This window comes from Lepidochelys olivacea, assembly GCF_965140295.1.
Source record: "Lepidochelys olivacea isolate rLepOli2 genome assembly, chromosome: 2".
Taxonomy (NCBI): Eukaryota; Metazoa; Chordata; order Testudines; family Cheloniidae; genus Lepidochelys; species Lepidochelys olivacea.
In genome coordinates this window covers 190,595,094-190,622,838 of record NC_140412.1, presented here as the reverse complement: position 1 = coordinate 190,622,838, position 27,745 = coordinate 190,595,094, and the positions used below count along the sequence as shown (strand labels likewise).

General features: G+C 42.5%; 2 protein-coding genes across 7 annotated transcripts in view; one reads left to right on the top strand and one right to left on the bottom strand.

The window, feature by feature from the left end:
* The window catches only part of FYCO1 (FYVE and coiled-coil domain autophagy adaptor 1), an 85,707-nt gene extending 69,537 nt beyond the window's left edge, over window positions 1-16,170 (top strand). For all 6 annotated transcript variants that reach the window (XM_084619998.1, XM_084620000.1, XM_084619995.1 and 3 more), the window contains 4 exons: window positions 5,702-5,797; window positions 7,745-7,955; window positions 10,471-10,580; window positions 11,735-16,170. In XM_084619998.1, coding sequence (XP_084476124.1) covers window positions 5,702-5,797; window positions 7,745-7,955; window positions 10,471-10,580; window positions 11,735-11,810 — 493 coding nt within the window. In that variant the 3' untranslated portion in view covers window positions 11,811-16,170. The remainder of the gene's footprint in view (window positions 1-5,701; window positions 5,798-7,744; window positions 7,956-10,470; window positions 10,581-11,734) is intronic.
* A 4,985-nt stretch (window positions 16,171-21,155) lies between these two features.
* On the bottom strand, window positions 21,156-26,954 carry LOC311516715 (C-C chemokine receptor type 9-like). The gene is made up of 3 exons (XM_084621064.1): window positions 26,671-26,954; window positions 23,979-24,039; window positions 21,156-23,273 (listed from the first exon to the last, which is right to left on the bottom strand). The coding sequence occupies exons 2-3, from the start codon at window positions 23,994-23,996 to the stop codon at window positions 22,062-22,064; spliced, it is 1,230 nt and encodes a 409-aa protein (XP_084477190.1). The 5' UTR covers window positions 23,997-24,039; window positions 26,671-26,954; the 3' UTR covers window positions 21,156-22,061.
* Window positions 26,955-27,745: the final 791 nt, after the last annotated feature.

Sequence of the window (27,745 nt, the reverse complement as noted above, 5' to 3'; positions counted from 1 at the left end):
ACGCTAGGAATTGTACTCTTTGTTCAATGAATGAACTAACAGCTTAATGAAGAATTGTGGCTTTAAGCCACTGTCCTCGTCGGCAGTGTTGAGCGACAGTTGTGCACTGGCAGCTGCTCCCTCCTGCAAGTTCTTGACTCTGCAATGATTCATGACCTCTGGGTGAAAGTTTTAATGCTGCTAGAAGCTGACAGCTCTAATCATTCTCTAATGGACCCAATCAACCACAAGGGTCCTCGTTGTCCTCATTGCTCACTGCATAGACAACGATTGTAATAAACAAATGTCCTGAACCATCATCAAGGCCACTTGTCTTAGGAGCCTACATTTTGTACCACTGTCTTTTACCCCACAAAATTCACTTTCCATTGCAGCCCATCATCAGAATAATGAAACATGCTTTGCATTTATAGAACACTTCATGGGCCAGATCCCGTATAAGTTTCACCTCCCTGTGCCAGGCTAGCCCCATGTGCTGGAACTGACTTCAGACCGTGTTGCTACTCTCTGCCCTCTATCAAGGGTTCAGGGTTAGAGGACAGCTTTGAAATCTGCCAGCATCTCCACAGGAAACCCACGCACAACAGCTGTTGAGGAGATGTACTGTACCTGTGTATTCCCCAACTGTCCTGGCCTCAAACATTCTCTGGCCAGTGACAAATGCTTTTTAGGCTGTGCTGTCCCCCTGAAGTGGGAAGTTTATCATCATCACAATCTGCCCTCCCACAGCAGACGTTCTGTCTCAGAGGCTTTATTCATGGGAACAAACTGACTTCTGGCCTAGGCAGGATTTAACCCTGCACCGTCAAATCATGGTTCAGAGTCTGAGTTCAGACTAGAACTCAAAATTTGCTTATTTGAAACTCTTCACTGCTGAACCTCCAGTACACAGTATTTGGCTGGAAACGGAGCTTGAACAGGCTTTGTTCCGCCTTCAAATCCCTCCTTAAAACTTTCCTTTGCCATGGTGCAAGGTACAAAAAACTTGGCAATGTTTACGCAGATTATATGCTGACACTACTGCAGATCATTCTGACTAGTATTGTATCTTTGTTTCTTTGTGCTTCCCCATTTGTCTGTATCCAGTTGTTGTCTCTTGTCTTATACTTTGATTGTAAACTCTTTGGGGAAGGAACCATTTTTTTGTTCTGTGTCTGTACAGCACCTAGCACAATGGTGTCCTGGTCCAAGTCTTGAGCTCCTAGGCACTGCCGCATATAAATAATAACTAATAATTGAGGCCCTACTTCATTTGTGATATTGCAGAAATTGTGGCTCCTGCAATATTAGGCTTCCACTGAAATTTTAATTTTAATTAGCTTACTTTGCACAGTCCACAATTTTGTATATATTTTGAGTATGCAATTAGTACTGCACTAACAATCAAAACGTATAAAATGTAAAAAGCTAAAGTGACTGGACTCGATTTCTACAGCAGTTGTGTTAAGACTTTTCGTCTTCTGAATTTGATATTGTACCAGTCAGGTTTTTTTTTTTTAATGAATGTAATATAGTTGCAGCAAAATGTCTGGTTATCAAAAAAAAATTTACGTAATACTTGAGTGTTTATATCATTCCAGCCAGGGATACCAGAATGGGGTGGGGAGGAGGCATGGCCCTGCCACTCCCCAGGCAGGTGGAGGGTCTGCGGCTTCCCGGCCTGGCTCCGGCTTCTGGCTTGGCCGGGGGTGGGACCTCAAGGGGAAGAGAAGAGGCAAGGGAGGGGCCACGGAAGGGGCAGGGGGCCCTGCCCCTCCCCACTTTTGGGATGGCTCTGCCGCCCTTGCCAGCAAATTTTTCTTAAACAAATAGGTCTACTCTGGCTTTTCCAAATTACCACTATGAATAAAGGTGCATTATTACTTTTCCGTGATTTTCCATGTCTTGTTCACAACTCAGCCACAATTATTTGAAGATCATACCACAATTCAAGTAGGGTCTAACTAATAATAATCATGTAAGGTAAATTCTCTTTGGACAAGAAATTAAACAAGAAATTCTGTGAGGAGTTTGACTGGCAGTATTTCATAATTTCTTCTTCCAGATGGAAGCTCAGAAGCTTGTGAAAATGGAAAATGATGGTGGGAAAGTTAAACAAGCAAGTTTTATTCAAGGTTGACTTCTGAAATTAGCAAAAGCTCAGTTGTTTCCTATTTTGTTCAACTGGGGCACTAATCCTCACTCAAAATGCTATCATAATATTTCTAGTTTAATTTTGGGGGGGGGAGGGTTGTGAAAAATATTTTCCATTCTTTAGTTCTTTATTCTTTATTCAGTCATGCCATTTGATCCATTCTACTTTTAAAAGAAAGAAAAGCAAAACAATCTGAACACTCTTATGTGGCCGAGAAAGAGTTATGTACATGATGCAAACTGTAGGAACAACCTTGCTCAATGAGTGATGGACTGCCACCTAGTGAGGCTAGATAAATATACAGAATTATATTCTGTAAATTAATGGAACACCACTGACCTCTATAGGCCACAGTCTTCACTGGTGTAACTCTGGTGTTCTCAATGGAGTGATACCAGGGATGAATTTGGACCATTGACTTCAGTGGAGTAAAAAGAACGAGGAATACTTGTGGCACCTTAGAGACTAGCAAATGTATTTGGGCATAAGTTTTCGTGGGCTAAAGCCCACTTCATCAGATGCAAAATACAGTAGGAAGATAGATAGATATACACACATACATGTAGAGAACATGAAAAAACGGGTGTTGCCATATCACCGAAACTAATCAATTAAGGTGGGCTATTATCAGCAGGAGGAAAAAAAACATTTGTAGTGATAATCAGGATGGCTCATTTCAAACAGTTGACAAGAAGGTATAAGTAACAGTAGGGGAAAAATTAGCATGGGGAAATAGTTTTTACTTTGTGTAATGACCCATCCACTCCCAGTCTTTATCCAAGCCTAATTTAATGGTGTCCAGTTTGCAAATTAATTCCAGTTCTGCAGTTTCTTGTTGGAGTCTGTTTTTGAAGGTTTTTTTGTTGAAGAATCGTGACTTTTAGGTCTGTAATTGAATGACCAGGGAGGTTGAAGTGTTCTCCGACTTTTTTTGAATGTTATAATTCTTGATGTCTGATTTGTGTCCATTTATTCTTTTGCATAGAGATTGTCCGGTTTGGCCAATGTACATGGCAGAGGGGCACTGCTGGCACATGATGGCATATATCACATTGATAGATGTGCAGGTGAATGAGCCTCTGATGGTGTGGCTGATGTAATTAGGTCCAATGGTGTCCCTTGAATAGATATGTGGACAGGCTTTCTACCAAGGATAGGTTCCTGGGTTAGTGTTTTTGTTGTGTGGTGTGTGGTTGCTGGTGAGTATTTGCTTCAGGTTGGGGGGCTGTCTGTAAGCAAGGAGTAGCATCACGTAACTGAGGTGAGAAGATGGCCAATGAGTCAACTTGTGCTGTGACAAATATAGTGGAAAAGGCGTCAAGTCAGGTGTAAGCTGTCAGAAAATGAGTAAACATGGCATAGTGTACCTGGCACTTAATTGATGCTCAATGGGTGGGCAGAATTAGTTGCACTTACCAGTTAAATTGCAAAGCAAGTTGAGGAGAGGGCCAAGTGAGACAATGTACAAGGCCAGTAGCCACAAATAGCAAGGACCTCAACGGAATAGTAAAAAGTGTGTGTTTGGTCAGGGGATGGAACATGCCTTCACATGTTGCCCCCGTCGTTTAATGTATAGTCCAAGGAGCCAGTAAAGAGTGTGGGATTAATGGATTAATTAGGGAACTTTAATATCATGGCACAAATGCTGACAGCAGAGTCTTAGCCACTTATAGCAAAGACAGAAGAATGATTTTTGCTGTGGCAAATTGTTTAAGGATGTCTATGCTGCAAAACTAGAAGTCACGGGAGGAGACTGAGCAAAGGAAAACTCTAGGCTGAGTATAATGGAAAATAGCCCACAAGGAGGTGGTGGAAGCCGCATTCCTTGATCTCATTAAAACTCGACTGGGCAAAGTACTATAGAATATACTGGAGGGAGAAGTGTTACATTGGCTGAGAGCTGGACTAGCCAGCCTAATAGATCTTTTCCTTCTCTAATTTACTTAGGCACAGCTTTGGAGGGGGCAGCAGTAGGCCAAAGAACTACAGGAAAACATGAATCATAATTCTACACCTGACAAGACATTTTGAGTTTATGTAACTTGCTTGTATAATTCATGTTGTTTGTAACACACTGGGGTGCAGATGGTATGACCTAGTGGTCGGAACAGGAGTCTGGCCTAGTTATTGGAGCAGAATCAGAAAGCAGAACCAGAGGTGTGGACAGGGGACAAGGCAGTGATCAGATCCAGGAATCAGGAGTTCTGAGGAAGCAGGGACTAGGGCAGGAGCAGGGACAGGCACTGGTTAGAGCAAGGGGTCCAGGTCCTGGGGGCGGTGCCGTAGAGGGGCAACACTGTCAGGAACTCGGCTCCTTGCATGGTCGCCTAGCAACCCAATGAGCTTGGCTGGGCCCAATGAACTCTCAGTGAGTGACTGTGCTCCCTGATTGGACAGAAGAGCCACCAGATCCCTATTTAAGCCTGGTAGCAACAGCAGCACAGTGTTTGCTCAGTGCATTCCATGCCTGCAGCTGTGTAAGACCTGCTTCTTGTACCAGCCCTTGCAGTTGGGTGACAGTAGAATCCAAGCCTCGGTCCAGGTTCTAGGCTGGGGGGGGGCGGGGACAGGAGGTTCTGCACAGTGCTCTCGCCCACAGGCACCGCCCCCCCAGCTCCCATTGGCCAGGAACCAGCCAATGGGAGTGTGGAGCTGGTGCTTGGGGCAGGAGCAGCTCACAGAGCCCCACATCCCCCCCTCCGCCCCCAGCAGCCGGACCTGCTGCCCGCTTCTGGGGCACAGTGCAGTGCCAGGACAGGTAGAGACTAGCCTGCCTGAGACCCGCAGCACCGCCGACTGAACTTTTAACAGCCAGGTTAGCAGTGCTGACCGGAGTCAGCAGGGTCCTTTTCAACCAGGTGTTCTGGGCAAAAACTGGACACCTGGTCACCCTAATGTCTATACTGATAAATGCTGTGTCTTCCACTAAATATCTAAGTATCTTGGAGACCTTGTCCGCTTTGTTGTTGTGCTCAGTTTTGTTTAGGGGTATGCAGACAATGGACTGGATTCTACTGTCACCCAGCTGAAACTTGATTGATTTCAGTAAGATCATATCTTGGTTCATATTACCATAAGTGAGAGAAGAATCTTGCCTATTCAATATAGTTCATCACTTTACCCCTCACTGTGGATTTTCTCACTCTTACTGTGGGGAAGCAGGCCTTGGAAGTAAGGGATAGTTTTGGGACAAGGTTTGAGCTTGATTCCTGGCCTGTCCAGACTTCCTGGCAAGTCACTTCAATCTGTCAGTGCCTCTGTTTCCCATCCTTAAAAATGGAGCTAGGCAAAGGGTAGGAGAAAGGAATCATTGCTATCTTCTCTATTTAGTCTTTGGGGCAGGAACTATCCTTTACTGATGTATGTACACTGGGGCTGCAGTCTTGATCAAGGCCTCTAGATGGTGCTGTGTTAAAGTAGTAAAGATAATCAATTTTGGCCCACAGTAAATGAAAAGAGCCTACTGCAGGAGGCAAGGGTGGAAGGAGTACTACGGTAATTACTTGTCTCCGTGTTGTGCTGTTTCAGAGAATATTTTAATAACAGGTTTTTTCCGTCTTGCCACAGAAACAGCACGTATAATTCTTCGACCTTGGATGACTCAGAAGAATTGCAAGTGGCCCAAGACTCTGAGATATGTTTGCTGAAGTCAGGAGAACTGATGTAAGCAGAACAGCTTCATTACCGCCCGGTTTAAAGAAAAACTGCCAAATCGGCATCTTGGATATCATCTTGGTCGACTCTCACTGACCTCAGTGGGAGCAGACCGTATGCATGTGAGGGCAGGACTTGGCCCTAAGAACAGCATCATGGGGATATACCTTGGTTAAATAGTGGGTATGAGGGTGATAAGGAGAGAATCAGCTTGCCCTCCTGCCTGCCCATCCGATTGGGCCAGAAAAATCTTCCCTCCCACTATTGCTAGAGTTCAGGGGGGACTGAGACCCTGTAAACAGAAATTGGAGAGAGGCTTTTAGCACTTCAATACCTGGAGGAAGATATTGCTCAATGCTCAATTAATCGTCCGTGTTTGGTGGGCCTTTGCGGGAGGAGCTTATTTCCCATCAGCTACCTCTACCCAAAATGATTCTGGCATAGCTACTGCTGTCCATGGCTTCTGTCCTGGTGGGTATGTATATGCCACAATAGGAGTAAATCTTCAAAAAAGCCCCAACCCAGCCAGCACTTGTGTGCCCACAACCCCCTGCACACACACAACTCGAGTGCTAACATTTACATGCAGGGGCGATAGAGTGTGTCACTTGCACAGCAGCTATTAAAATTGATATGCACAAAACCCATCGTTCTTATCCCCACCCGTAGATGCCCCTTTTTGAAAATTTGGCTCAGCTGTGAGAAAGGTTTATACTTTGACTACAATAAGGTGATTTGGTCTGTGCTGGGATTTTGTTGTGGTCTTTCTGAGAGCCCAAGCAATAGCAGCTGTAACAAAATACACACCCAAACAACAGATTGAGGGGTGGGGGTAAGAAATGTTACCAGCTACTTAAAATTGAGGGTCGTCTGAGTTTAGTACTGTAGTTGTTTCACCTTAGGTAAGAACTAACATGAATAAAGCTAAACATTTCTCATTGGCCTAGGAACAGCAGTTATCATTAAAACTCAGCATTTGCCAACGGATGGCTGAGATACCACAGTGATCCCCATACTTAGAGTTGGAAATAACTATGGGAATTGTGTGATAGCTGCTGGCAAGTGCTGATTTTTGATGGCGGACAATGAATTTATTACAGTGTATCATAATACCAGAGATCACAGTTAGTTCTTTGCTTAGATGATTTCTCTTGATTCTAAATAATGATATATCAGACCAACTCCAATGGAGATACTGGGGACTTGATCCTCCTCAGCCAGTTAATTGGTGAAGCTTCATTGAAGACCATGAGCTGAGGATCTAATTACATAGATGTGAAATATATCACTATAGAGAGGCAGTCTGACAAAATGTTAAAGGGCTGAACTTCCCAAGGTCCTAAAGAGAATTCAGTTTTAATCTTAGGTTCCAAAAGTTGATACTTATGTAGTTTGCTTGTCCACTGACAATGTGAGCGTCAGGGTTAATTATCCCAAAAGCCCCAGGACAGAGCACACTCTGACATTTAGTAGAACAGCTGCTCATGTTCACTTGCTCTGTAAATCTCCCTAAACATCCATTTCTCAGTATGAGTGATGTTAGTATGGTAAGTGACATTGGCTTACATATAAAGGAGACAGCAGAGGGCAGCAGTCTTTTTCATGACATCTCCATTACAAACATGAAGTCATATACTCACTGATCAAGAGAAACGACAGTGTTAAGTGACACTGAAGTTAAGTATCTGTATCACACTCAATATTACTTCTTTTTAACTACACTGAAATAAATGAATGAGTGAAGTCGCTGAATGCCAGCAGCAATAGAAAGCACTAGACTGTGATAATCTGGTCCTTGCTTTCATCCATAGCTGCATCTTCTAGACATTCCCCCAAAGTCACTGCGGAGTCTGCAGGAAGTAGGTCTGGCAAAGGAAAATAAAATATCTGCGTCCACTGTTCAGATGTCTTCACAATCTAACTTGATCCTCTCCAATGGTTATGTTTGTCTTTCAGGATAAAATTACCCCTTACAGTTGAAGAGATTTTAAATTTTGGGGAAGACAACAGGGAGCTGTTCGTTAAGTCCAGCACCTACAGCACCATCCCTATCACTGTGACAGAGACTGGCCTTACAATCAGCTGGGTGTTTTCATCAGACCCAAAGAGCATAGCATTCAGCGTTGTCTACCAAGAGTCAGAAGAAGCAACACTGGATCAGTGCAAAGTAAGGCAGTTATTTCAGGATGGGATTTTTTTCCTCACTGAGCTACCTCAGGAATTGCATTTCACCACATGAGGTGAATGAGTTTGTCTGGAGGAACCAGCAAGCTTACTTACCATGGCCTCAACAAATGTCACTGGAAGTTGCATCGCTGTAGTAACAAATATGAAACTGTCAAAATGTCTCGTCAGGAGACATGTTCCTTGTCCAAAGTCCATTGCACTGTTCCGGTGGGAAGAAGTACACCTTTAATTATTTAACGTTGCCTGGGGAAATAGGGTGACATTGCACTGACTGGCACTTTAGCTTTTGGTGTTTGTATTTAAAGTTAAATCACTGTCACTAAGCTAAACAATCAGCTCCTTCAGCTCCAACCTGCAAAATCTGTGTAGTGTTTAGTTTTTTTCCTTACATCTAATGCAAAAGATAAATATTATTTGTAAATAGCATAAGGCTCAATCCGGCAGGGCTCTTAAACACAGGCCATCCGTTGAAAGATGAAGTAGTCAATGGGGCTACTCACAGATTTAAAATTAAGCGCGTGCTTCAGTGCTTTGCTGGATACGACCCAAAGTGCTCAACCTTTTGCAGGATCAGTGCAGAAAGCCCCACACTACATTCCTGATTCACACTGCGTGTGTCTTTTATAGGAAAAAAGTGTTAACCCTTGTTAAGCTAACTTATGTTAACTAACCTGTGTTAAAATTGTAGTGAAAACAAAGCAGTTGTAGTTTTAACCCTTGTTACTGGGGAGACCTAAGGTTTCCCATGACCAGCTAACACTGATTAAGACCATGTCTTTACATACAGCACTGCAGCAGCAGTGTATTACCGTTCTCTGAGCCAGCCAGTGAAGCTTGTTTTTCTCTTAAGTTTATTTGGATCATTCTTCTTGTTTAATACATAGCTGGGGATAAGGATACGTCAGCAGTGGAAAAAATGTAGGCCCCGTTCAGCTTAATACTGAAGCACATGCTTAATGTCATCGAAGGTCCACTGAAGTTAAACGTGTCCTTAAGTGCGTTTCTGAATGGGCCCATAAAGCTTGTTACCGGATGTTAATCCCACCAACTGTGAATTAAGAAATCTACAGGTTGAAACAATCCATTTTGCTTGTACGTGAAATGCTCTCTCACCAAGTTACCAGAATTTTTTCAAATCAGTTATCGGTACAAGTCCATTTTCCATTACACGGTGAGAGGGATAAATGGAATATCTCAGCAGTTTCCTGCTTGGAAAGTTAAAGTTCTCCTGATGATTGATTGAAGCACGACAGTACAGTTTGAGATATTAGGCTTCCCATAGTATCACCTACAGAAATGTTCTCCCTTTTCAATAGCATGGCAACTGCCAGCAAAAGACTCAGAAACGCAAACTTTTCTTAGGAAAACCTTCCATTTCAAATATATTTTGATTGGGGATTTTTGGCTTTGTTTTTTTAATGCAGTATGTTTCACTGAGCAAAAACAATGGGCATTTTTTGGATAAAATACGAATAAAACATTCAGTTGGTGCTGCATTAAACGTGCAGTAATTTAAAAGGCCAAATTAAACTATTCACCATTGGAACTAATTTAGTACCCCCTCCCCCCCGCAGTGTTGGTTTCACAAGTCCACACATGAGAGCTTTGAACTGAGTAGAGGGAGGTCAGTTCAGGTCAGATCAGGCATAGCTGTGGCTTTGTTCGTGGGAACAAATGTCTCACCCCTTTCCACAGATGTCATGGGCCTGTTTCTCCTCTCTGACCAGTGCAGATTGGGAGTGTGGAAGTCAAGGGACTATACTGGTGTAAACCTGTTGTATGGGAGAGAAGAATCAGGCCACAGCTGTTTATGTGGCTTGACTGTTCTTTTTATAAGTTTTGTTTTTAATTATAGAAATATTAATGAGTAGCACTTATGTATCTTTGAAGTGTTTTTATACATATTAAATATTCAATGAAAGCTTATAACCAAGGGTATGTCTACACTGCGCACTCTTTACAGCGGTGTGTAGAGTGCATACACTGCATGCCCCCTAGCCCAGGTATAAATAGTAGTATAGATTTTGATGAACTACTTAGGTGAGTAGAGTACGGACATGACAGAACGTTAGGGTGTATACCCTACCCGGCTCTCTACCCTCCCCTGTCTACATGGCTATTTTTAGCAGTGAAATGTCCCGCTGCCTCCCCAGCTGCCAGATCCTTTCACGGCTGTATGTACACTTCAGCATGGACACAGCCTGCTTTTCACCACAGTGTGTAGCTACACGTTCCTTACACACCACCACCATCACTGGTGTGCATTGTAGATCTACTCCACATGTAGATGTCAGAAGAAGGTTGTCACAGGGAGACAGTTTAAATATGACCTGACATTCACTCGCAAGAATAGATAATGCAAACCAAGAGAAATACATACACACAAGGAGGCCCTCTTGTTGCCCCCAGGAAGGTATAAGTCTAAATATCTCTTCTAAACCTAGAGTAAAGGTAGAGCTTTGAAACAAAGTTCTGTTTTGATTTTTCAATTCCAGGTACTTATTCCTATGACCCGCTGCAACTCTCATAAGGAAACTATCAGAGGGCAGGTGAAAGCGAGAAACTGTGGTATCTACATACTGATATTTGACAACACCTTCTCTAGGTAGGTAGAGTCTGAGTGTAGAGATTGAAATAAGCAGTGTTTCATCATGAATCCCATGCACTGCTACAAACTAGGGACCAAATGGCTAGGCAGCAGTTCTGCAGAAAAGGATCTAGGGGTTACAGTGGATGAGAAGCTGGATATGAGTCAACAATGTGCCCTTGTTGCCAAGAAGGCTAACGGCATTTTGGGCTGTATAAGTAGGGGCATTGCCAGCAGATCGAGGGATGTGATCGTTCCCCTCTATTCGACATTGGTGAGGCCTCATCTGGAGTACTGTGTCCAGTTTTGGGCCCGAAACTACAAGAAGGATGTAGAAAAATTGGAAAGGGCAACAAAAATGATTAGGGGACTGGAACACATGACTTATGAGGAGAGGCTGAGGGAACTGGGATTGTTTAGTCTGCAGAAGAGAAGAATAAGGGGAGATTTCATAGCTGCTTTCAACTATCTGAAAGGGGGTTCCAAAGACGATGGATCTAGACTGTTCTCAGTGGTAGCTGATGACAGAACAAGGAGTAATGGTCTCAAGTTGCAGTGGGGGAGGTTTAGGTTGGATATTAGGAAAAACATTTTCACTGGGAGGGTGGTGAAGCACTGGTATGGGTTACCTAGGGAGGTGATGGAATCTCCTTCCTTTGAGGTTTTTAAGGTCAGGCTTGACAAAGCCGTGGTTGGGATGATTTAGTTGGGGATTGGTCCTGCTTTGAGCAGGGGGTTGGACTAGATGACCTCCTGAGGTCCCTTCCAACCCTGATATTCTATTCTATTTTCTACTTGTAGACTTTAATAGACTGGCTAGTAAAAAAAAAAAAGGTTAAAAATTGGTTCAGTGGCCTGAGTTTCAGATTTTATTAAAGATAGTTTCCTGTGATTCTGTAACATTGTTCCATCCTTTGATGCTCTTGATCTCTGAGACAGTAAACAACAGAAACTTACTACATGATTATTTACAACCAGTTCAGAGTCAGGATTGTCTTCTTGTAGTTAATCCTCCTACTGCATCCAATCCTGCATCCAATCCTAACTCACACAAAACTTCTTGAAGTCCAATAGATGTTTTGCCTGAGTAGGGACTGCAGGGTTTGACCACCTATTATGATCTTAGTTTTACTTGAGTTAGACTAACATGATCTTCTGTTTGTTTTGTACAGGTTTATCTCAAAAAAAGTATTTTATCACTTCACTGTTGAACACCCTGTGATCTACGATGGAAGTGATTTTCCATAGCCTTGAATATATGGTGTCCTTTTTAAATTATATTTTTAAGAAACACTATTATTTATATGTATGTAAGCACTAAAAATATCATTGTTTTTACACCTCCTTAAGCTATGCAGTAGTCACAAAACAAAGCACTTACAATGTGTTTACACAAAAGAAAGAAACCCTTCACAGGAACACTAATGGTTCAGTACTGTGTAGAGATTGCTCAAAAGCCATGTTGTTAGGTAGAATTGGTCAAAAAAAAATTCTTCAACATTTTTTTCAACGAAAATTTAGTTTTTGACATTTTTGTAAAGAAAAATTAGTTGGTTGAAAACTGGAAAATATTATTTTGTTGAAAAGCTTATATTTTTTTCTTGGAAATTTTTGATAAAAATAAAAATAAAAAATTGAAATTTTCAGTTGGGGAAAAAACATTTTCTGACCAGCTCAAAATGATAAAAAACTATAAAAAATGCAACTATGCAATACGCTAGACGTTACAGATAGGTATCATTAAAGGGTTGTTCTTACCTTTTTTCAGACTTGTAAGCAACAAATAATACTTTTTAGATATTCAGTTTTGGTTTAAAATGTCTAACAGGGTTTTAAAAAACACTCTGACATTTAATGTCCATTACAAAAAAAGAAAAAAAAAGCTGCAACAGTTGTAAAATGAAGGATTATTTCTTCCTCACTTGACCGCCCTTCTCTGTAAGTAGACCCACTGAAATCAATGGGAGCTCTTGCAGAGTTAGGTTTCTCTCAAAGCAACTTACCATGTCACAATCTGGTGTATAACTGGCAGAAAAATCCAGCAGTTCTAATGTGTGACACTAAAGAAAGGGAAAGGGCCATGTTCCTTTTTTCTGAGTTGGCTCTTTTAAACCACAGCGATCACACAAAAATAAAAACTCGAAGGATACAAATGACAAGAATGATTCCTTTCTATAGACTGAGTGGAAGGTCGCGTCATTAGGTTTGATCCAGTCTGGATAAGTCCACCCAAAACTGGATGCATATCCAAACCTACTGAGGTCCTCGTCCTTCTCCCCTATGCTCCTATCCTTCTCTCTCCTGGTACCAACGCAGTCAGGTCACTTTCCTTTGCCCTTCCTTTCTCTGCTGGGCCCAAGGTGGCTCCTTTATTAAAATCTTATGCACTTGTGGGCCAGGCTGGTTAAAAGTTTTCAGTCAAAATTGGTTTTGGTGGAAAATTGGGTTTTTTTATTTTAAATAAAAAGCTGCATAGATTTAAAATTTAAGGGGTTATTTGTGGTTTTGAGTTTGTTTGATTTTTTTACAAAAATTGGAAAAACAAAAGATTTTGGTGTGTCAATTGAAAAGTTCTTAGGTTATAAACAGAAAGTTGAATTTATTTGTGGGGGTGGACATTTTCCAACCAGATCTCCTCATGAGTGAGACAAATCTCAGAATGGACTGGATATCCCTCACCCAAATAGCCTGGGAGTGTGAGACCATGACAGATTTCAATGCAGCAATTGATGGAAGCCCAGCAGAGCCTGCCAGGAATTTGACAGCTCCCTGATGGGAATAGCAGCTGATGTAGGGGGCCCTGTGAGGAGTTAAAAGAGAGAAAAGAAACCTGGGGGTGGGAACAGAAAACAGTGGGAATCCAGGGCCCAAGGTACAGCTGAAGGCCGCCAATCCCTATTGCTGAGGTCATTATTGCTATTGTAAACGGCAATGAAAGGGGATGGATGTTGTTTACGGGTGATGCGCTTTTTAATTGGTCTATACAGGGTATTTCTAGACCATAAATGCCCTCGCTATGGCCCCAATCCAAAGCCCACTGAAATAAATTTTAATTTTAATTGATTTCAACAGGCTTTGGATTGGGCCCTATGTTAACCTGCCAGGACCCTGACTCCTCTCAAGACATGCCATTTAGTTGACAATCCAGTTAGTCTTTCTTATTATATTAGTACTACTTGTAAAGTGTCGTGGGAAGATGCAGGGTCCTTTTCTTGTTAGGAACAGAGAGGTCAGAGATCCTCACAACTGAGCTCTATACTGCTGAAAATACGATTAAATTAAAAAGATTCTAATCAACATGGAATTGAGATTAAAGTGAGTAGCACATAAGCAATAAACAAATTATGCACTGGCAGTTTCATTATTTACCAGCATATTATTTTAGTGCTTTGGTTATGTTTTATTCTTATTTAGGCAATGAGAGTTTATTTAATGTTTAAAAGTGGAATACTATGTACCATACACTATGCAATATAATGGATATTTAACTGAAGTCCACTGCAATTTTCCTTAAACTTTTAGGTGTGATTTTAAAAGCATCTTGCTACTGTTTAGCTAGAATACTAATTTCACTAAGATATTTTTCTTAAAATGCCAAACATAAGTTAAAGGGACACTGTCAAGTGTTAGGCCAAACTGTGATTTATAATATGTTCTGAATAATCTGAGAGAGGGTGGCCTCTGGATTTATTTTTTCTCTGTCTCTTTTTTAAAAATCTATCACTCTGTTGCAAAGATTTTTTTTTAAAAAAATACGCTGTTCATGTAGGACCCAGAGTAGCTTTGCTTCTGCAAAAAACAGTAGTGCAACCTCAAATATTCAAAAACATGAATTTGCCCCGCCACCCCAAAATGTAGAGATTTATAAGCCGATTGTGAGATTTTTTAAATAATAAATGTTGGGCTTTTTATTTTACCTTTTTTGCTTTTGAGTCTTTAGGGTGCATTTGCATCACATTTTCACACTTTTCTCTGCAAGCATCAGGGTAGAAAGTTACTTATTGAAAAAAGAACACTGAGATTCTCCTGCAACCCCATGACTCCAGCAGCTGGGGCTTAGTGAAAAACACTAAAAACTGTAAGTGCTGGCAACACTGAAGAACAGCATCCAGCATCAAAAGCACACGTTTATTATCAGAGCTGTGCTGAGGTTGGTGAGTTATGTTATCAATAAAGCTGAGACATAAACGAGGTAAGACATGTAGCAGTTGTACGACATCAGAAATGCAGGGGGGGAGGGGTTGCTTTTTTTTTTTAAAGTGTTTTCCAGTTGAAAAAAATTGAAAAAAGGCAATATCCCAGAACTTCACCCTAGTGGGCTGTTATGCTGACTGGGGAGCAGCTGAGTATGCCCTGTGCTCTGGCCACACCCCGCACATCAAATGGAGATGTGGCTAAGAGGGGATGGCAGCTACACAACAGCCACCTGGGCAATCCCCAGCTGCTCCAGTTGGCTGGCTTTGTAGCCCCTTTGATCTCTGGAGCGTTTCAGAGGCAAAAAAAAAAAGGCTATTTTTAAGCGAATGAGAGGGATTTACAAATAATGTATTTAGAAACAGGAGATTTATACTGTTAATGTTGGATGAAATATTCTTAATTAATGATTATGGTGTGGTTTAAACTGAACAGGAATCCATCCATGCAATCCAATAGACTGGAGTGTTTCTACATATCAAGCCAAGGTGCTGTGTGACAACCTGTTAACCTACCTGGTTTTCCATTTGAACATTAATAAATGGAGGCAAAGCAGCCCCGAATGGACAATACAGCAAACAAATAGTCCAGAAGGATGTTACAAGAACAGCCATCATTCAAGTGTCATAAGCCGCAATTCAACTTACGGACATGCTTAACTTTCAAGTTATTGGGATGGCTCGTGAACTTAAACTGAAGCACACGCTCATGTAGGGCCCACAGTAGCTTAAGAACTGACCGTCAGCAGCAATGGAAATAAGACAAAAGACACATTTTAATCTGTAATGAAATTAAATTAAAAGTGAGTGGTACTTTTGTTACACAGAGGGTACACATTATAGCACAGCAGAAGCCAGTTACCCAACAACACAACGCCCATTACTGGGCTCAAGGATTTACACATATTTAGGTAGCGGTAACAGTGATGTGCAGTCAGGTGTGTTTGCTGGGAGTCAGAGGATGTGGCTAATGATTCTCTCCCATCAGAGTTTACCCTGCGTAGGGTAGAATTTAATTGTTTTTTGTCTTTTTGTTTTTTTCATTGCTTGACAGTGTTCCTTTACACTTCTATAAGTGTTACTGAAAATTGGTTCATGAAAACTTACTGACATGTATTGCATAAAAAGAGTTTACAGCTTTGTAAAATGATGAAGTTGTAAAGCTGCAATACATGACTTGACTTGGTTTTGTTTTAAAATTGAACTTGCACTATAGTTTTAATAATGCTCAATTAAATTTACTATAATTTCTTCAGAAATATCTTTTGGGCATAACTGCCAAAGAATTGCACAATGGATTTGCACCAAGTTCAACTTAACTTTCACAGAGGAATAAAGCTTTTTTGAATGTCTGTACATTTATGGGGATGTAGACGGCTTTGTACTGGAATATTTCTTGATGCTTTTTATTTTTACTCAGGAATTGAATAAATAAAATTCTGTATCATTTAGAGTGAGCATCCTTGGTTTTTTCTTGAAAATGAGAAATTGAAATACTGCACAATCAGGTTTTAAGCAAGAAAAAAATTAAGAGAAATCTTGAGGCTTGCCTTGTATCATGCCAATAAAGTAATCGGGTGAAATTCACACCTCTGCAAATGCTTACATGATGCATAGACTTTGTTCTGGTTCTTTGCACAGAGGTGAATTTAACCCATAATGAGTTGCATTGAATTCAGATTATATACAGTAAGGACCCAGAAGTCAAATTTCTAGTGAGCAAATTGTTATTGGGAGGAGGAGGGGGGAATGTCTGTTCTTTGCTAGATCAATGAGAAGACTTAATGCCCCATGGGCCATAATCAGCATTCATCGACACCTGGACAAACTGAGTCAATGGAAAACACATAGATGTAATCAAGGTCAGAATTTGGCCCATTGGGCCAAGTTCCTCTCTGGTATTTCTCCATTGATTTAAGTATTCTAACCCAATTTTTTTAATTTATCTTTTGTGTTTGACGGTCAGAAGTAAGAGAAAATTGATATTGGCCAAAATTTTGAAACATGGGTGCCTAAAGTTAGCCTCTTAGGGTAAGTCTGTGGAAAGGAGTCTCCGAGCCCGGGTTGACAGACTTGGGCTTACAAGGCTTATGCCACCCTGCTAATAATAGCTATGTAAACATGGCAGTTTGGTCTGAAGCTCGATTCTGAAGGCCACAACTTCAAAGTGCTGCTACACAGCTATTTGTAGGGTGAGCCCAAGACTGTCGACCCAGGCTTAGAGGCTCACTGCTGGTGGCTGTGTAGCTGTACCCTGAAATGCATGTTTAAGCACTGATATTAAGTGACTTGATTTTCAAAATCGCTGAGCACCCAGGAGCTTCCACAGATGCTTTTGAAAATCAGGCCACACGTGTAGGTGCCCATATATGGAAGTAGGAACCTAACTTTAGGCACCCACATTTGAAAATTTTGGCTTTATCCCACAATGAAATAATGGAGGGGATCACTATGGAACATGGGGGTGGGGGGTGAGTGCGTGAGAAGGAACAACATCACCACAGATAGCAATGCATCACTGAAGAATCATACATGGGATGAAACACAACTGGGGCGCTCCTCAGAGATTTTCCCACTTCCTCAAAGGAGTCTTGTCAGACTGGTGTAACAGGTGAGTGAGCCAGCAAACCTGGCTGTGACAGGTGAGTCTGTGCCAAATTAGGTCACGTATTTGTTTAATTTTTGTCTGTGCTGTGTAAGACCTTGTGAATTGAGCACGTGCTAAAACTACACAGGATGGGGGTGCAGGGTGAAGCCCGTGGGAGAAGCAAACAGTCATGATGCAGAGAGCTGAAACTACACCACCAAGCGTATACGATATTGGCCAAATTCTGCCTTCATGTGCACTCAACTCATTGGGCCCCCTGTAAATGGTGCTGCATTTGGCCCATCAGTGGAAATGTTTCTTTCTGTAACACCAATTTTTAAGTAGCTCAGAGCCTACAGGTTTTTTAAATTATTCTCTCTCTTTCCTATTGTCTCCTCAAAATTCTGTGCACAAAAGCCTACTCAGAGTTATGTCCTGCTCTGTTACACTAGTGCAAATCCAGCAAAGTTACATCAGCTTTCTTTTGCTGTAACAGAGCAAAAACTAGCTCATAGTTCTTACCAGTCTTTATTCAGGCAAAAGTCCCAGTGAAATCAATTAAGAATTTGGGCTGACTAAGACCTGGAGATACGGCACAGTTATTATACAATGTGCTGGACAGGTTCCAAATGGGGCAGTTTTTCTAAGCCTTTCTGTCCAAATTATGCCAAGGTCCCATAGCCTGCAATCTAATTGTTCTATTTCTGTATAACACATTAGACTGTCGTTGCTTTAAAAACCTTCCGATGACAATACAAGGAGATCCAAGAAATGACTCATAGGCAAAGTAGCATGACCAGGTCGCAACCTTTCTGTATGAGAAAATACAGATTAGGTTTCAGAACACTCAAAAGCTTCATGTGTCAATTAACCCCCAGGCACATGGTTCACCAGATACCACACAGAAAAGAAGCCATTATTTCTATAAAGGAGACTAGAGACTTCAAAGGGCTGATGAAAAAGTAATACTGAAAGTGACATGCAACCAGGTGGGGGTATTTTGAAGTGCAGTCTTTCACTTTTTCCCCACACTGGGGGATATGTGAAGAACAGTGGTGAAGAATTAATCAGTGCCTCATGGGTAATTATCTACATAGTTTGCTCTGCTGGTGTAGATTTTTCGATTGGCAGATGCTAATGTGGTTTTCTTGCTGTTGGAGAAGCGGGTGCACTGTCTATCATACGTGAAGATTCCACTGCTTTAGCCAAAGCCTGAACTCACTGTGGTTCTCACAGCTGCGCTAAAAAGACAGTGAAAGCAGCACTGTGCTCACAAGGTGAGTCCTAGGAGCTGCTGGCTGGAGCTGGAACTCGTGTCAGAGAAGGCCATTTGTCCTGGACATCAAGTCAGTGCCTAAGGTTTGCTCATTTACTGTTCAGGGCTAAGGATTAAGAAGGCAGCTTGCAGGGGAAGTAAAACTTTAACTAGAATTTAATTAGCAGAAAAACAATGCTATGTTTATGGCTCATTTCCGTCCCTGCCTTGAGATAAGTGAGGCTCCAAAGGGGCTCTAAGTAACACCTGTTCTAAATGTTTGTGCGTGTTTAAAATACTCTAATTATCTAGGGTTTTTTTTACCAGGATAATTATATTGTATAGAACAACTTTAATATACAAAGCCTCACAAAGAGCTGTGGGGTTCATAAATGTGTCCATTGGTTTTATTCTATGCCCCAGTGCAGCGAGCATCTCTCAAACAGACACGAACTCAGGATTTATTTTCCATAACATGCTTTGCTCTCTCGTGTACTAAAAGTAATCAGTCTATCATGTTCTTTTCATGCTGTTTCGCGTTGTGTTGAAGCGCCATCCTGCAAAGCGCTGAGCACTCCTGCATGGTGCTGAGCACAATCAACTGTAGCCTGTGATAGCTGAGGGCACTCAGAATGTCCTAGGAATGCTCCACGCCTTGTAAGGCCAAACTCTCAATAGGTTAATAAATCCTACATCATTTCAATAAACAGCAGTTTTGTTGCTTCTACTTGCAATTTGGGGCTTTGTCACCAAAGTCTTCTTTGCATAAGCCCTATCTTAGCTCTTTCTTTGGGACTTTTCCTTACCATTTACTTTAAAGAGTTATCTTTCCTTTTTTGTACCATGTTTTCCTCAGCATTCTTGAAACTTGCAATCTCAAAACTGCCTGTGTATGTCCGTTTGCCCACACGTGTGCCAGTCAGGTCATTGTGTGTCTAGCTGCCTTCTTTGTGCACAACGATTTAGGCTTTGTACGTGCCGATGGGTCAGTGTGAAAATTGTGCTCAGAATGGAGGCTAGCTGGGAACATGGTCCTTAATTCCAATGCCCTGTGTGCCTGTTGCACTCGTCCTGGAGCCATGATAACACTGAAAGAGCTCCTTCCATGAGTGCTTACCGAAATGAAAATGGCCACCAAGAGACGTACAGTCCAGTGCATGTTAGGGAGCAGAAGAGAGCAGACAGCAAAGCTGTGCACCACTTATGCCCAGATCTTGTCAGCCAGAAGGATGGTGTTTATGGCACCAAAAAGCGAGACAGGAGACCCTGAGCTGGATTCCGTTTCTGTCTCTGCCACAGTCTCCCTGTGCACTTGGAATATTGAGAGGCTAAATTCATTCATGCCTGTGAGATGCTTTTGACACCCCTGAGCAGCAGATGCTATAGATGCGCAGGACATTATAATTGCATAACGTGTGTGACTGGCCCATCTCCAGTCTCTCTAAACTGTTCCCGCACCTTAGGTTCCACTCCTTCCCTCTCTCTGCCTTACAGGCCTCAGGCTGGATACACTTTCTGAACCAGTTTATTATGCTCACCGTGGTTCATTCAGGCATCCGTTTGTTCGTTACGTCCAGTTTTACCAGATGGTAAAAGGCAAATCCCATATTGCTAGAAAATTACAAATATGAGCCTCTAAAAATTGTGCTGTACGATACAATGTTTATTTATGTGTATATATAGTGCAAGTGTCTAACATCAAAGCATTATGGTACAAACAGTGCACATAGTTTCACCCTAAAATCAAAGACCTACCAAAAAAGAATCTAAATCAACTCAGTTCCACCAGCAAGAAACCATCATATGTCCACTATTCTAGCAATGTAGCAGCTTTGGAAGCAGAACAGAATTAAATCTGCCTTCACTGAGGTTACACTTACAAATCAGAGACTGAATAAAAAAGCATCAGGGGAGTCAAATTCAGTTCTCATTCACACTGGTGTAAATCTGGAGTAACTCTAGTGAAGGAGCCAGAGTTGCTCTGAATTTAAAATGATGTCACTGAGTGCAGAAATTTACCCTAGGTGATTCTGGGGCTGATCCTGAGAAATGTTGCAACTCTCACTAAAAACAGCTTTCACCTCAGGTTGCCAGGTGTCCAGTTTTTGCCCGGAACACCCAGTCAAAAAGGGGCCCTGGCGGCTCCAGTCAGCACCGCTGATCAGGCCATTATATGTCCAGTCAGTGGTGCAGCAGGGCTAAGGCTGGTTCCTGGCCTGCTGTGGCTCCCTGCAGCACCTGGAAGCAGCGGCACGTCCCCCATGAAGCACGTAGGCATAGGGCCAGCCAGGGGGCTCTACACACTGCCCCGTCCCAAGCGCCGGCTCCGCAGCTCCCATTGGCTGGGAACCGCAGCCAATGGGAGCTGCAGGGGTGGTGCCTGCAGATAGGGCTGTGTGCAGAGCTACCTGGCCACGCCTCCATTTAGGAGCCGGAGTGGGGACATGCTGCTGCTTCCAGGAATCATCTAAAGTAAGCCCCGCCCGGTGCCGGCACTCCTGACCCCCTCCCATGACCATGCCCCAGCCCTGATCCCCCTCCCATCCTCCAAACCCTTCAGCCGCAGCCCGGAGCCCCATCCTACACCCTAAACTCCTCACCACCCAGCCCACCATAGAGTCTGTACTCCCAGACAGAGCCCTCACAACCGCCCCTGAGCCAGCCCGGTAAAAATGAGTGAGTGAGGGTGGGGAGAGCAAGCGACAGAGGGAGGGGAAGGGGATGGAGTGAGCGGTGGGCAGGGCCTCAGAGAAGGGGCGGGGCAGGGAGCAGGGCAAGGTTGTTTGGTTTTGTGCAAGTAGAAACTTGGCAACCCTACTTTCACCTGTTACAGAAAAGGGACTTTGAAAAGCTGTCAGTGACATGACCGTAACAATCTGTAGCATTTTTCATTTATGAAGCATTATACAAACATCAACCAATTAAGGCCTGATCCTGACAGGTACTGAGCACCTGCAACTCCCATTGAAAACAGTACTGGCCTGACTCCTCCCCTGGCTTTAGTCAGTTGGCATGGATCGGAATGGGGCAGTGTGAAGCAGCCACCAAGTCTTAGCTATGTCCATGGCTACAGTAACTGAGCTCCATGACCACAGGTGATCATTCCCTTAAATCCCTTGCTGCTTCAGATTGTTCATTGCCACAGCTGGGTTGCATATTTACAGTTGTAACAAGATTTGTTTTTAAAATCCCCTATCCTTTGACAGTTCTGCTTCCAGATAGCATTATACTATTTCTCTGGCTCTTTTTAATGGTTTCACTTTCAGCCAGAAGTGTAGGGCTCGATCTTTGAAGGTGTTCAGCACTCCAGGGGAAGGTGCGGAGCACCCTCATCTCCTGCTGACTTCAGCAGAAGTTGAGACTGCTCAATACTTTGAAGGATCATTGGATCAAGCCCCTGATGAAGATCCTAATTCACTTTGTTGAGCAGGATCTTTCTTTTTCTTTCACAGGGTAAGGATCACTTACAGAGCACTGAATTCAGTACTTCTTCCTCTAGCCAGACTCCCATTAACTTCGAAAGTAGCTTGGCAAAAGTTGGGTGTGAGTGAGGAATATTGGTGCATACTCAAAATGAGAGAGCTCCTGATTTTTGATGGCCCCAGCAATCCAGACCATTTTGAGCTCCCTTCTTGGCTATCATATATGAAAGAGCTCTGTTCTCGGCTCTTACCAGTGCGGTGAATTGCATCTTCCAGAATTTTAAAGAGGACTTTACGGAATCTCTCCCCAGCAAACACATAGAGGAAGGGGTTCAGGCAGCTGTGAAGGAAGGCGATGCTCTGAGTTATCTGGAATCCAAGGTCAATGTTGTCAGAGGTTTTGCAGTCATATATGACCATGGTGTAGGTGTCAATGGTTTTGACCAGCAAAATGCTGTTGTAGGGCAACTGGGAGAGGAGGAAAGCTATGATAATCATGATGATGATCTTTAATGATTTGTGCTTTGGGGATCTTTTCGCTTGAAGAAGGGTATGAATTATAAAAGCATAACAAGTAACCATGACAAAGAGAGGAAGGAGGAATCCTATTGTGATTTTCAAAGCTAGGATAGTAACTTTGATGGTTCGGGTAACTGTGGTAGGGTATACCATCTTGCAAGTAGTTGTATCACTAACTTGCTTAGATTCACTGTATACTATTTCTGGGATGCATAAGCTTATTGCAGTCAGCCAAACACCAAAGCAAACTAGTTTACTGCGCAGAAGCCTTTTTCGCTTAGAGTTCTTAGCTTTCATGGCCTGCACAATTGTAATGTACCTGTCAAAACTAATGCATGTCAGAAACAACATACAGCTGTAGAAGTTGATCTTGTACGTGCTATTGACAATTTTACACATGAAATTCTTAAAGATCCAGCCATCTGAAGCTGCTTTTGCCCAGAAAGGGAGAGTGAGAAGGAGGAGCAGATCAGCAATGGCCAGGTGCAGCAGGTATCTGTCAGTGATGCTCTTTCTGTGTCTGTATTTCCAGTAGACGAGGATGACTAAGGCATTACCCATGGTGCCAATGGAGAAGACAATCCAGAAAAATGCTGGCAGGAAAGTTTGAGCAAACTGCTGGGCATGACCTTTTTCACAAATGACGTCTGTGTGATTAAATGGGTTGTTGTATTGCGGCAACACAGAACTAGAACCCGTAAAATAATCCAGGTTAGCCAAGTAGTTCTCGGTGGTCTGCAGGGGAACATCAGATTAATTACATGCTGACAAAATCATTGAATAAGAAACAATGAAGGTGGAATTTTGAATTATTTTTGCAATAACCTGGGCAAATTTTCCACCACCAGAAATTGGAAATTTCAAACCCTCCGTTGACTGTCGATCAGCGTAATGCCCAATAACCCAAATACATTTGAGTGCAGATAGTGCACAGGTACAATCTATGCTCTTCTTGTGTGAATTTAGGCAAATCAATAAAGTTCTCTGCTTTTCATTCCCTAGGCGAGAACCACACAGCGGGAGGAAATTAACATAGCTGCCCATTTACATCAGCTGAGGATCTGGCTCCCCAGCTATAAACTACAGACAATAATACTTAGCTCGCAAAGGTGATTCAGGGTAAAGTGCTTTAAGATCCTCAGCTGGAAGATCCAACAGGGGAGCAAAGTACAGTTATATCCTCAGCTGAGCAGGCAAATTCATGTCCAGCATCTTTTGGCTGAACCATACTATAAGTTTGCATGAGCCAAGTTGTTTGGTAGGACAGGAGCATCCATGACTGAACAGATGTTCATTGCTAGCTTGGAGAGGACAACACAGTTCTAGAATATATTCGGGGAATGTGTTGCAGTGCCTTAGGGAATGATGGTATAGCCTCGGTCACAAACTGAAAGGGGGGAAGAGAGAGAGATTATTCGGCAGTAGTAGATTTATACTCACCATGCTCGTAAATGCCATCTGCAGTCAGATCTTTATTCAGTCTTGAAAACAACACTATGAACTTGAGAGGGAATAAGGTGGGTAAGTGACATGTAAAATACAGACCTTGAGACAGGACTGAGATGAGTGTAAAACCGAGGCATATTCACAGAAAGCCTTCTCAAATGAGCCTGCAGGCCAGATCCTACTCTCCTTCCTCACATGAGTTGTCCCTTTGAAATCCAGGGGTCTCGGTGGGTGAGTAAGATGAGCAGGATTTGACCCTGCAGTTTTCAGTTATATTTGCAGCTTCATTTTCATAACGCAAGTTTTCCAAAAACAAACCTCTCTAAATATGCTACGTCATTTACATTTGCTTTTAACAGCATACTGGCTGCAGCTTTTCAAGTGCTCTGTTCAGGTTAAACATTTTTAATGGCTAGGATTACTTCTGTTTCATTTTTAAGAAGCTGTACAGTCCCTGGGTTCACACTTTTTTCTTTAAAAACTGTTAAATAAAACTAACATAACTTTCCAAAAGCTCCTGAGAGTGAAAAACAATTGTCTCAAATTAAGTGTCACAACTAGCAAGGAAATCCACCTGTCTTCCTTAACAGCCTCTAGTTTAAAAACACCTCCATTTTCTGTAATGACTGATTATCTAACCCTTTTCGTTCCTTCTTGGAAATGTCTTTTTCTATAGGCCATGATCTCTGCTTGGGATTAGTTTCAATTTTAGTCATTGATGGCCAGGAACCATGTAAACCATGTAAAATCCAAGGGTGGACAGGAATGGGCTCAAGGAAACCTGTGATTTGCACCAATTAACTATCCTACATTCAAGCAGGAATAAACTAAGGTAGTGCAAATCATGGCTTTCCTTGTCTACAGTTGACAATTGCACCAGTGCAGCTATGCGTCAATGAGTGAATCCCAAACACTGAGAAGACCTAGGGTTTTCCCCTTAAATACTATTAGCCAACTCAGATGGTGACCATACACTCACTGGATCTCTACAACTAAATGTCTGGAGTTCAGTGAAAATCACTCAGGACATTCAGAGTGTCACTTGTTCCCGCATCTTTGAAAATAGGTCACACTACAAACAGGTTTCAATGTGTAGCCGGAACTAACTCGTAAAACCGATGACCACAACAACAAAGTTACATTAAATAGTGCTTTTTCCAGGGGGAAGTGACCAACGTTCAAGTTCTAGTTTCCCATGAAACTAAAGAAAAAATTCTCTGTTTCTCATCTGTGCTGACTCATAAAATCTCTCCTGATCTTATTACTGGTGGGTGTTAATCTATCATCCAATCCCGCACTGTATTATCACTAGCTATGCTATTAATTTTTATTGAGATGACAATCTCATTCAGTGTGTGTGTGTTATCCTTAGGTCTAAAATCTTTTACTCTTGCCCTCAGCCCAAAAGTGAAGGTTTGAAGAAAATCTTCTAGGCCTTTTTGTTACTAGCCAAGGGTCAAAAAACAACACTTCTTTCATGCATTATTTGGATACTTTTTTTCACACAACTCAAAATAATTTTGTTATAAAAGTACTAACTTTGGAACTGATCTGGCCACCTTTTGTCATCCTGGGAGGCTACTTATGTGAATATTTGTAACTTCCAAGTAAGGTTTGCAAAATGGAGTCTTTGCATGTATATCACTACAGGATATGAGCTTTGACAAGATTAGGTGAAAAAATAGATTAAAAAATAACAACATTTAAAGTAATGAAAATATATGCTGTAGTAATTTTAATCATATAGAGCAACAGAGGCATGCAGAATTATGTAGCTCCCTGGAGTTCTATGCATTGAAATACCTTCAGTAGATTACTTTTTATGATTCTATCTATGCTGTGGTGCATTTAGTTGAATTTGTGACCCCATGCTTAGTTGAGGCTCACATCCGTAGAGTCAGATTTCCTCTTTTTAAAAAAACAAAGAAGGAAATTAAATACCTAAAACTATATTAATGTCACAATGAAGATGGGAATTTTACAGTAGTAAGAGGAGGCAGATTGAAAGTCCCCATCTCCACAGAAATCATAAATTAGTCATACTAGACTGAAATGCTAAGGCATACATATTAACGCCAGAGAGTGTCATATAAAAATAGTACATGTGAATGGGGTGCTATTTTACAGTTCTGAGATTCATCAGTTAATTGTAAATTCAGATAATTCCACCAGAGCAGATGGAGTTATCTGGATTTATGCTGGCGTAACTGAGGAGGAAAAAAGGTGTGCCAAAAAAATCCTTCCTTTGGTGTATGTAACATGTTAGCCACAGCGTTGCTCTCAAATGGGGTGGGGGGAAAGTTATTGTTATTTAACGTAGCTTAATTTTAAATGTTCAGAGATATTTTAGATGTTGAAGATACTGACTCATTTTCCTACAGCAAACCCTGAGACGGCTCTTAGTATCGATTTCCAAAATGTTACTGTAAATGCTTTTGGGATGCACAGGGGTAGCTTGGCTGGCCTGACTGCAGCAGCCTTGGGCACCCCAGCAATTGCTTTTAACAGTAAATATTTTCAAGCAAAAAGTCGTTACAAAAGGGTGAGTTAAAAATTGAATGTACTGCTTGCCAAGAGAGGTGGTATGTGACAGAGACTCATCTCCACTGCAGCAGCATGTGGAAAATAATCAGAAAAATCTTAACCCTCATGCCAGGGAGAGGATGGGAGAGAACTGGGCACTTACCAGTGGCTGTAGCTCCTTATTCAGTCAGTCTGTCAGTCACTGCACTGGTGACCAGAGGTGACCGTGTGCTCCTAGGACTTTAGCAACTCCTGGAAAGTGTTTGTCATTCAGTGCAGGTCTAGGAGGGCGTATGGCTCCAGGACTCTGGGTTGGGTGAATCTGCGGCTGCCTTTTTTTATCTGTGGCTTCAGTCGGTTGCAGCCGCATAAATGAGGCAAACCAACCCCTCTCCTCACCTGGAGTTTCAGTAAGCCACTCCCTGATGTTTTCTTCATGCTGCACAAAGGCTGTTCTTAGTCTTTCCCCTCCCCGCTCTTTGGGGTAAGTAGTTGGATCCCTGATGCCTGAATGTTTTTCTGCCTGTTAGCATCTGTCTGCTCATACAGCAGCTAATGCAGGGCAAACCAGAAACGCCCAGTGCCATGGCTGCCCCCTCCACAGGCAATGGTGAGAATAACAGAGCCTGAGGGAAGGGTGAGAACAAATGAGTTGCAGCCATAGTCCTGACCTCTCTACACTGGCCAGTTCATCTGGCTTGGAGTGCATGGGAGCACATCCTGCACCCGCTGTGGGAGGACCTGTTTTGTCCTTCCACAGGGGCTCTGCTGTACAGAGTAAAGGCCAGGCAGGGAGGCTAGTCCAAGCTGTTACAATGTCTGCTTTCTTCCAGCCCACGTGACATGTGTGCTAGGGGTTGCCAAATTCTGGTGGATAGGCAGCAGTGTGATTTGCTGAGGGGAGGAGTGGAGCACAGACCCAACCCTCGCCCCCTTACTGGGGCTTGGCTCAGGCGTTTCCTGACGCGGAGGTGGGCTGGTCTTTGGCTGCAATGGGCCTGGGCCACCCCTCAGTACCAACACAGCCCCAATGCCCAACCACGATTCTTCTCATCGGCAGAGAGGTGGGGCTAGGCAGGTCGACTGCATTGGTTCAGCATCTGGCAGGACAACTGGGGCCCCAGGAGACAGAACAATTCTTCCCTGTGGGTGTCATTTTTCTTGGCCTCGCTTTGTTAGCTAATCATCAGTCCTAATACAGAGACCAATTAAGGCTCCCAGCTAAGCGGAGGTTCCAC